This window comes from Chenopodium album, chromosome 27, assembly GCF_948465745.1.
Source record: "Chenopodium album chromosome 27, dcCheAlbu1.1, whole genome shotgun sequence".
Taxonomy (NCBI): Eukaryota; Viridiplantae; Streptophyta; class Magnoliopsida; order Caryophyllales; family Amaranthaceae; genus Chenopodium; species Chenopodium album.
The window spans coordinates 10,569,834-10,581,098 of NC_137860.1; the positions used below are offsets into that span (position 1 = coordinate 10,569,834).

The 11,265-nt window shown below is 36.3% G+C and overlaps 1 protein-coding gene across 1 annotated transcript; it reads right to left on the reverse strand.

The window, feature by feature from the left end:
• Positions 1–6,023: 6,023 nt before the first annotated feature.
• On the reverse strand, positions 6,024–9,993 carry LOC145621557 (PHD finger protein MALE MEIOCYTE DEATH 1-like). Its single transcript, XM_081676286.1, has 3 exons — positions 9,699–9,993; positions 7,731–7,974; positions 6,024–7,633 (listed from the first exon to the last, which is right to left on the reverse strand). Exons 1-3 carry the CDS (start codon positions 9,991–9,993, stop codon positions 6,040–6,042), a joined length of 2,133 nt encoding a protein of 710 aa, XP_081532412.1. The 3' UTR covers positions 6,024–6,039.
• Positions 9,994–11,265: the final 1,272 nt, after the last annotated feature.

An 11,265-nucleotide genomic window follows, 5' to 3' on the forward strand; every position in this document is an offset into this window, starting at 1 on the left:
CGAGAAAGCCGCAAAGCGGTGTAGCCCACCAAAATTAGGTCAGAAAGACTTAGGGAAGTGCACTTTTCCTAAGGACCCTATAAATAGGGAGATATTTCCCCATTTTGGGGACACATTCAATCATTTATTACACCCCATTTTCTTGGAATCCGAGAAGATCCCACCTAAATTTCTTCGCTTTTTTACTCTCATTCAAGTACTAACTTGATCGTTGGAGGCGGAGCTCCAACCACCCAGAGTCTCCGTTGTTTTGCAGGTACATGCCGCATTCAACCAGTCTTTGAGCCGTAACTCTTCCGAGGGACAAAAACACCCAAAACACGGCTCATTCTCCGGCTTCTTGTCATCCTGAACTTCTGTCGCCTTGTCATCTTGTGATACATTAAGGGTATATATTAAATTTTTATAAAAACTCGTGGTATATTGTGTGTTTAAAAAATTCCAAGTATATATGGTGAATAAACTGAAAACTTGGGGGTATATGGTGAAAAACCCGTATATTTTACTAGGTGAATTGTTACACTAGGGAGGGCATGGGTAATGCAATACTTATTGGGCTTTTGTCTACCCTATGCATATGATAGATGTTCATATTACTGTAGACATCTACTTTTAGCCTCCTGTCCTGATAGGAAGTGCAATGACGATAAATAAAACCATCTTCGTGTTGGATAAAATTAAAGAATGGTTATGGATAACTGGTTAAGCCACAAAACACAAAAGACTAGCCTAGATAAAAGAACAAGGCCAACACATGGTCCCAATTAACTAAACCCGATCATAATTAGGCTTAAGCCCGTGCTTAAGCCTAATAATGACGGATTTAGGAGCATCTAGGTTAAAACAAAAGCTGCCGCGGAAAATATCGCGCGCATCTCACAAAGTCGCGCTCAGCAGTCGGGCGCAACTCATTAAGTTGCGCGCGGCAGGCAGCGCAACTTTTAGAGATGCGCTCGCGAAAGATTCAGAATATTAAAATTTTGGAAAATCGAATCTTACCATAGAGCTACGCGCAAGACAAACAGTTGCGATAGCCGCGCGCAACCTACTCAGTTGCGCAAGACACCTGCTGCAGCAGAATTCTCTAAACCCTAAACTTAATCATTCCCTATAAATAAGACCCTAATCCGAGGCCTCAAGACAGAGAAAACTAACCTGAACTCTAGCAGAATACTTGTGAACTTGTGTATCCAAACCCTCTTGTCCTAAACACTCACCCCTTTTGATATTTTGTTACTACGGTGGAGGTTCCGCAACAAGAAGGAGTCCATAAGTGTTCTAAACGAAGATCTAGCAAAGAGAAGTGGTAAATTCCCGAGCACTTAGTTAAATCACCATTATTTTTATTTTTAAAAAGAACTTTAATGAATTAATTAGTGTTGTTTGATCACCTTAAAATAATAAATTAATTAATTTCACATAGTATTCTTTCGTTAATCAAGATTAGAATTGAATAAAATAATTGTTGGTTGATCACTTAAGTCAAGGCGAACATTGTTTATTTTATTGTACTTTTCACAAATTTGATTAAATAAGAATAACGACCTTACGATGTAATTCCTATGTGAATTAATGTGTGTAAATAAAATAAATTAACATAGTTTTTAGGTATCACGCTGCATATATTGTTTGGCAATGAAATTGTGCAAAGAAATAGCTAGTAGAGGCCACACTAGGGCTAGGATCGCGATTCCCCTCTAAAGGGAACGTTATCTTAGTACCCTCGCTCCCGAACTCATTTCTGGTTTTCTAGACCAATTTGGGCATGGGTAAACTTATGATTCATGCTAAATATCCCTTGAACTCTACTTGGGAGAAAGAAGGCATGAACGAGGTTTATGGGCTTTTCCTAAAACTCATTGGCGACTCCTTCTTATTTCTTACAAAAAAGCGTATATGATAGAATCATCTCTAATTCAAAGGTCTCCCAAACAGGAATTCAAATCCTAATACACCCTAACAAGTGTAAAGTCCAAGGCTTTAAAGGGCCATGGGCATCTAAGGAGAATGATCCCCTACGATGGGAACACCCTCCTTACAATTATCAGCACACATGTTGTTGAAGTACTTGAACATTGCATTCCAATCACCAATCTTCATCTTATCACTTCTTTATCGACTGATAATATTCCTCAAATCTTTCTTGGTAAAGATCATGTTTTCAACCCCATTCCTCTCACTGGATAGTGAGTTGAAGACATAGGTGACCTTAGACCCAGCAGTAACATTCAGTGAAAAGCTTTCTCTTCCTAGCAGCATTGATGTCTTCCTGCCTATACATAGAAATGAAACGAGACTTTCGAGGTGTAAGGACATGAATCATGTGTTGTAATTCCAACCCCTTCACCAATTTTTTTTTGTAGTAGTACATATACACAAGGTAGTCACATTTCTTTAACTTACGCCTCACAGGCCCTTCACGTTCAACGACCACCATTTTCCCATTAATGCGACGCTTATAAGTAGTGATTCATTCCAAAACATTCACACTTCCACATGTACCCTCTTAGCAGATTCGTCGCAGCATTCTTCTTCTGGGTGTAAGAACCAGATGCACGAAGAATACCAAAACCTTGTTGCCTTCCATAGTTCTTAAAATAAGTATCAACATCTCCCCAACTAGCAAATACCATCCCCACAAAGGGCTCAGGAACAACCCTATTAGAAAGAACAACATCATAGCACCTCATACTCTGCATTCCATCATAGAAGTATGTTAAATCTGCTACCTGTTTGCCTTGGGGCCTAACCTCATTATCACAGTCTAAGAGCACAACATCATCACGGTCCAGATTCGCACCACTTGTAGACACCGCCCTAATTATTCTAAAATCAAACGTACATCACTTTATATATTTTAAGCACATATAAACTCTTAAGACATTCGAGGATGACATTTATGTACTAATATGATTGCTAACATAATGAAATAATAAACAATTGATTCACCAAATCATAAACAAAATGAAATAAGAAACTACCTACATTGCTCATAATTAGCATTATTACAAAATCACACATCACAATAATTCATTTAGCAAACTTGATTTACAACTATATAATTTCACGAATTAGGCATAATCAATACATACATGCTCTGTGTAATTGAAATAACAAGTATGATGACCACAATTCAAAATTCAATACATTTATGTTCTATGTAATAATTGAAATAATAAGAACATAGTACTTTTAAGACCTTTCTCCATTAATTAGCTACATTATATACAAAATTGCAAATCATATAAAAACAATAACATTTATAAAAAGCAAAGTTGTCTTGTTAGAATTAATAAGCAAAGTAGTGGAAGCATGTACATTGTCTTGTTCAAATTAAACTTGCTACGTTGTATGACATCAAGACCAACTTGTTATCATCTTTTTCAGAGGTTGATTATATTATTCTTGGTATGTGTAGGTTTTCTCTATGTTGAATTCTTGTAACAATGACAAAGAGAAAGGATTAATAAAATGAGTACTTAAAATTAAAGTATAGTTACCTGATTTTGTTTGTCGTTCTTTAGTATACTAAATTTTACTAACTTAGATTAGATTTAGTTCTTCATCATTCTTTGTATTTTTGTTGAAGTTTTGGTTTAATTTTTTGTTAAAGTTTGAGACTTTCTCTCTCTTCCTTTTCTGTCAATTTTTGAAAAGCACTCACATATGCAGTATTCTATAACATTTTTTTTAGGGTAAAAATACCCTAGACATGTGGACCAATGAGAGAGGCCCACGTGTCAAGCCTTGGCAGCTCACCATAGGCCACTCACCAACTGACACTTGGTAACCTCAGATATCAACTAGGATTGCGGCCTTCAATGGCCCAATTCCCGAGAAATACGCAATTTGCGGCGCAGCCCACCAAACCTAGGTCGGAGTGACCTAGGGAGGGGCACTTTTCCCAATGACCCTGTAAATAGGGAGAAATTCCCCCATTTTGGACACATTCAATCATTTTATTATACCCATTTTCTCTCTCATCAGAGGACACCTGATCTCGGAATCCGAGAAGATCCCACCTAAATTTCTGCACCTTTTTCTCTTATTCAAGTTCTAACTTGATCTTCGAAGGCGGAACTCTAACCACCTGGAGTCTCCGTTGTTTATACAGGTACAACTCAATCCGGACCAGACTTTGTGCTGTAACTCTCCCGAGGGACAAAAACACCCAAAACAATTTTGGTTGTAAATTTCCCCCAAAAAACATACTTGCTCTCGTTTTTCCAACCAAACGAACTTAGGTGGGTACATAATTGTTAAAATTAAATACAAATTATAATACTTATATTGATCCAATTTTCAACTTTATTGTTAAATACTTATATTTATATATGCATGAAGCTATTTTGTTTAGGTTAGGTATTAATAGTATATATTTTTATTTACTAACTAGCTACATTCTACATATATATTTTTATAAAATATATTTATAGTATTTAATTAATATATATTGGGTAATCGGTTACCTAATCGATTCCGGATCCAAAATATTGAGAATTCAAATCGGAACCGGTTGCAAATGGTCCTTAATTAATTACTCGGAATTGGAGCCACCGAGTCCAATTCCGGATCCAAACACGCCGGTTCCTAATAATTAATTAATTCCAGCTACCCAGAATTTTTGCTCCCTAGTAGGTGGAATAGTTTAAGTATTATAAAATGTAAAAGAAAGATAGTGGGATTAATAGATCATTGAAATAATAAATGTGGGAGGAAGAAATAATAAAAATAGTGGTAATGGATTTGGATGAGGACTATGAAAGGAGAATGATATAATATTCAAATGTAGTTTTTGCCAAAAAAAAAAGGAAGTGTATCACTTATTAAAACATGAGGAGAATATACTCCTTTCGTTTCTTAAGCCTATTCACTTCATTGTAAAAAATATTATATTCGGGCAATTCAGTAAAAATTAATTTCATTTCACTAAAGTTAAAAAATACTTCCTCATTAAATTTCTTTTTAGTTGACACTTTTTTTTAGTCACATTTGCCAATACACAAATTAGATCATTATTATCTTTAATTACCAATAAGCAAAAATTATAAAAAGTTGATATTTTGAAAATTTACATTTTGACGAATCTAACAAGATCCTATTTGACTATATTTTTCCTTACGTATAAATCACAAAACATGATCAAAGAGAGGCGTGTGAATAGTGTTAAAGTCAAAACATATCAACTAAAAAACGGAGGTAGTAATATTTAGTGAATCTCTCTATTATTCATGTCCATTAGACACACACACACAATACATAATTTCAAAGTTGGTTAATTTAAAAAACCATTTTATCATTAAATTTATAAAAAGACGTAGTGTTAAATTGTTAATACACTCATTTGTCTTATCCATTCTTTCAATATATTCCATTTTTAATTTGATTATATATATTCAAAACAAGAAATAAATAAATATGTTATATTTGTATTTTGTCAATGTTATGAAAGAATCATTTTTAAAATTAATTATAGTGAAGTTTAGATATAAGCAAAGTTGATTTTTTGTAAAGCAAGTGGTGGTTGGTATTATTTTCACCAACTTTTCGTAAATTTAATTCTATTGCATAATAGTTGATATGGTTTTTGAATATATATTAATTTTAATGTACACATAGCATGCAAAGAGAGCTACTTGAATTTTATGTTTATAATTAACCGCAAAAGACTCATGAATCGTTGCATTATTTGCATAGGTTTGCAGCAACTATGGTCTATGGATATACCAACCAGACTCCGGCTGCACCACCGTTAGATAAGTCAAAATTTTGAATCTCGAAACATTTAGACTCCTCTACCTTAGAGAACGCGTATGTAATATTGTGAAGCTGAATTCTTTTCACGGTTGTAAGAGTTTTTATGATACAGTTCATACAGGGAAAGAATGAAAGATTCTTGATGATACAGATCATACAGTTAAGCAAGTAGAAAGGTATAAACAAAAAATGGAGATAGACCAGAATATACAAGAGGAATGCAGAAAAGAGATTAGAGAAGGAAAGAATATGCATTTGCCATCTAACTAAAAAAAAAAAAAATCAGTATGAAAATGTCATCCATGATTCCTCTACTTCTTGTGGCGCTGATAGTGTCATCCACGATTCCTCAACTGGTTGTGGTGATGTTATATAATGAAAGCTTTCGGTTTCAGGATAAGAGATGTTCTCAACTCTAGGAGGCATCAGTGAAGAGCAACAACTCTGGCACACAAAAAGAGGGGGAACTGCTTCAGTATCCTCAATGCCTGTGCACCTTGTATGTTGCCACGCTTCACAGATGTCACATGACACCATTCTCTCTCCATCATCATCTGTTGCTCCGCATGAACATCTGACTGTCCAATTGTCAGGTCCACCCTCATACCTGAACTCACTGTTCAAATCAATCCCGCTTCCTCTGACCCTAACTTCAGAACCTGATTGTACTGCGCCAAAGATTACTTCTTCATCATACAAACTTCCCAAATCCTCAATGTCAGTCACTGTATATCTCTCCATGATGCAGTAAGTGTCTCTCAAAGCATGTTGAACTGCTACCTTCAAGTCACCAAATGAGGCATGTAATGGAAGAACAACTACTTCACCAGGAGAAAGATTCTTAGAAAGTTCCATCTCTAACTCACTTGAAGTTGGCAGCACCTGGCATATGAATCTTAGTAATTGGTCGTCTTCATCTTTGAAAGGCCATTCCTTCATTAAGTGCTTGCTGTCTAGTAATACTCTAACAGACAAGCCCAAGATAGTTGAATCAGACTGACCCAATATCACGTGTTTGTATAAGATACATACATCTCGATATATGTTAATTCCAGAGGCTTCAGTGAGTGCTAATACTGGTTCAACAGATGCCTTTTCTCTGCTAGGTTTCTTAGGAGGCGAAGCTTCACTAACTTCATGGATGGTGTACTCCAGAATCCTGCTCACTGAGTCAGTCCGACGTCGAACTATGTAATCACCCACAATCACATTATTCATGGATTTCAGGACATAATCAAGCAGTCCTGTATCCCCAATATGAGCTCTGGCAGCATCCCGAACTTCCTGTCTAGTCATTCCTTTCTTGGAAGACTTGTTTTCCCTATATTCCTTCAGGGCATTAACTATAACTTCGGCTGTGAATTCTAGTCTCCGTTTAGGCCATCTGCTATCCATGGTAGCTACTAGAGCTTCAAACTTCCTGCATTTCATCATTGGCTTTGCTCTTGTATTAAGTAGCCTCTTTGAAATAGAAACTTTTTGTGAGAACTTTTCAATTTGAGGTGGGGAAGCAGGCAACGCAGCATGGGCCAAGGCAACTTTTGTTTTAACTGGAGTTTTGGACTTCAGGGTCAGCATGAACTTGAGGAGATCTCTTAATGTGATGAGATGGGTCTCACTCAAATTTCTGTAGGAGTATATGATTTGTTTTACATGTGCTGACTTGTTTGATTTTGGTAGACTGCCAATCAGATCATCCAGGTTAAGAGAGCTAAGAACCTCTACAGCTTTTTGGTGGTGGTGTGCTTTAACCCCAAAGCTTCCATGGGAGAATCTGTATCCCCATCTGCCAAACCATGGGTGTCCGTATGCAACACTATGGAGTATACGAAGATCCATTGACCTTTTTCTAGAGGTATCCTCCACTGAGATCTTTCTAAATAACAGAACGTTACCCACATCAGTTTGTGCTCTTTATTGATCAACATTATAAGTCTAGCAAAAAGATAATCAAGTTATTCATTTTTTAATACCTTACATGAAGATTTGTACAGATCCGATCCCATAGATCCATTATCTCTCTTCCGCAAAGATACTTGGAACCTCCTTCAATCCCATTGATGCATACTAGATGACCAAAGCCATTGCTATGAATCAGCCCATGCAGAAGATGTGTTTGAAGCTCAAGAACATCACTGTTGAGTGACTTGGTCCACTCTGAATCAAGGGGAATTATCACATGATACTTCCTTTTTGACATATAGTTATGACTCCATCCTAAGTGAACAATTATCAGAGGAAACAGTTTCATTTACAAATTGTTAGATTCAGGAAACATCACTGTGTTTTAAATATTTATTGTTATTATAATTTATCACAAGGAAGATTTTAGTAGAATAAATTGAAATGCTGCATAAACATTATAGATAAATTCCAATTAATAGCAACATGGCAAGTTGGCAACAATGTTTCAGAAATAAATACAACTTAGCATTTCCAGAAGGTAAGACAAAAACCTAGTCATATTTCGATTAACTCCTCATCTATCAAAACTAGTAGGGTTAACAGTTCAATAAATTGATAGACTGGAATATGTAGTTATCAGGAAACAAACCAGACCACCCTACTTCTGAAGCTAATGTGATATATCCCAAGTATGAGCTATGAATTCAATCATGGGATCTGTTAGTGCAAATTTATTCTAGGGTCAAGCATACACTAAGTAAGTAATAATGATAGTTTAAAATTTATTGTTGAAAGCTGATTCTTATCACAACACTTCTCAGAAACAAAACCAAGACACATTACAAAAAAAGAAAAGAAAACAGATTCCAAGGGTAACTAGTGCTGTGGTTCAAGTCTTTCACCTTTCTGATAGGATTAAAGAAAACATTCACATCTTGGATACTGAGAGGCTACTTCATCTATCTATGTCACAGCACAAGTGATGTCGTCACTTATCAGTCATGCCACCTCACAGCGATTCTTTATAGATATGGTGTTGCACTCATTATTATTCACTAAATTCATTTAACATTACCCCTAGCTAGAATCAATTGGACACAAACAGAAACAGGGTCCTATATTAGCTTGGTTCCTGACATAGTTTAAAACAGACCCTATCAGTTCCTCATATTCAACACCATAATCTTTACTTCAAGTCAATATAGCTCCTAGTACACATCCTTAAACTCGAGATGGAGTAAAAACAATTCAGAAGCATCAACGACCAGATGTTAGAAGCAAACACAGTAAGTCATAAGCCAGAGATTTAGCGAGTTGGGTACTTGGGTTTCATTCACCAGTCACATACTAGTTCTGTTTTGTGTTACACACTTCAGCTTAGATGTTCTAGGAGCTACGGATGCGTTTTAGTGAAAGAGGGTTCATTCGTTAGTCACATACTAGTTCTGTTTTGTGCTACACACTTCAGCATAGATGATCTAGGAGTAGGGACGCGTTTTAGTGAAAGCACGACTGTTGAATACAGTCGTTATAATTTGTCTGAAGAGATTGAGAATACAGAACAGCAATAAAGAACTTGTTTCTTGTAGAAGGTACTCGATCGACATTATTGTTTGTAAAGATAACATACCATAACACAATATAAGAATACATTCTATACTCAGACCTTAATTTCATGCCATAACACAATATTGCACAATAAAACAGCTTGAACAAACTTTCTACAGGACAAGAAAATCAAAGAACAGGCAAGCAGTTTCAAGAACAAGAAGAAGCTGAAACAGTAGAAGAATCATAACAAAAAACCCCTTCAAGATTCAGTGAGTCAAACCATTTCCATGTTTCATTCATCATCTTCACACAAACATATCAACAAACGCTTGTTGTGCGCTACAGAAGCTGAATTTTGCCGCATTCATAAACCAAAATCCAGCAAAATTAATCAAAAACAACAGAAACCCAGATAAAGAAATCAACAAAACATCACTCCCAAGAAACAAATACAACTAAAATCAATAACAAGATCAAGAAATTACCAGAACAACGACAATGATCACAAAAGGGCTGTTTAGAGTTATTGACATTTTCTTCAATGGTATAAAGAGGAAGAACAACACCCCCACTTTCTTGAACAAGAAGAGTACACCAAACAAGCATAGAATCGATCTTGTAGTCTTCAATTTCAGCACATTCTTGAAGAAACACCCCAATATTATCTCGAAAAGCTCCAGTTGGTTTAATTGGGCAACCTGGATCGCAGAAAGTGTTAAGACCAAAGAGTTTTGGGGCTCTCTTTCTCTTCCTACATGTCTTTAGAATGGGAAGCGACATTGTTGAAGCTTCAAAGCTTAGCTTGTTTTCTGGGTTTTTGTGAGAGAGAAGAAGAATGGAGGAGAGAGAAAGAAATTGTTGTTGAGTTTGAGCGGGAAGGAAAAGAGTTTGTTAGAGTTGTTATTTTCTGTTACTAAGTGAAGTATATTAGCGTCTGTTGAAGACATTGGTAAACTACATTTTTCCAAGTTCGTTACATGCTAATGAGAGAGGTGGTGCGAGCGTGGAAAAAATTATGTACTTGTTAATGCCAAAAATCGTCAAGGGACGACGTTAGGCTGGGACGTCGACGGCTAGACCAATTAAGCTATTAGTAGTCAAATAAGAAAATGTAAAGACAAAACACAACGATATTTTGTTGACGTAGAAAACCCAATGAAGTGGGAAAAACTGCGGGTGGGAGAGATCCACCGATTTCACTATGAATGATTGAAGGTTACAATGTGCTTTTGGGCGTAGAGAATGCTATGTTATGTAAACTCTCTCCCTTCTAAATTACAAAACTCCTGTATATATAGTGATTAATTATCTAATCCCTATGATTATCTGTTAGAGCTCGGAGATTATCTTCCCATGATTTTAGGAAATCAGTTAGCTGACCTTGACTGGAAATAGGAACAACGGCTACTTTGACTGATCTTGCGTATAGTCTTGGTATACTTGATCAAACGAATCCCAGAGTTATAGGGACGTCAGTTACTGTCTCTTAATGACGCCTTCTATCGACGTTCGTGCTTTCTTGACGCGTCATAAAAATTCTGCACTAACAATTTGCCCCTGATTGTTTACTTTGGATTCCTCGAGATTCGAAGAAACAGTCTTACACTGCCAACTCAGCGCACTAACCCTGAATTTTCTGACCGTTACTGCAACTTGTCCGTTTTCTTTAACTCCCACGTCGCAGCACACTTCCCCATTTTCTTTATGGAGATAACTGCCAACTACTTGCTATAAATGCAGAACAATTGAGAAATTGATTTCTTACTTTACTTCTGAATTTTCAAAAAATTTCAAACACTCCTCAAATTGAAGAACTCCGGTGTGATTTTTCCGAATTTTTCCGGTGCGATCTGCTCTTCTTTACTCAGGTAATTTCCTCGACTTTAATCTTTTAATTTCTTTAATTTCTACTTCGAGATGAAGGGGGGTAGCTCTAGATCTAGGTTTTCACTTAGAATTTTGGAGAAAACTAGGGTTTCACCTGTTGATACTATGACGACGCATGAGAATCTTGCAAGCACGATTACTGAAGAAGAACTTCCAACTTTCGCA

Coding starts and splice junctions, on each gene's coding strand:
- LOC145621557 (XM_081676286.1), bottom strand. CDS start 9,993: ATGTCGCTTCCCATTCTAAAGACATGTAGGAAGAGAAAGAGAGCCCCA. Junction 7,975..9,698: donor TGATCATTGTCGTTGTTCTG/GTAATTTCTTGA, acceptor TTGTTCACTTAG/GATGGAGTCATAACTATATG. Junction 7,634..7,730: donor TGTACAAATCTTCATGTAAG/GTATTAAAAAAT, acceptor TCTGTTATTTAG/AAAGATCTCAGTGGAGGATA.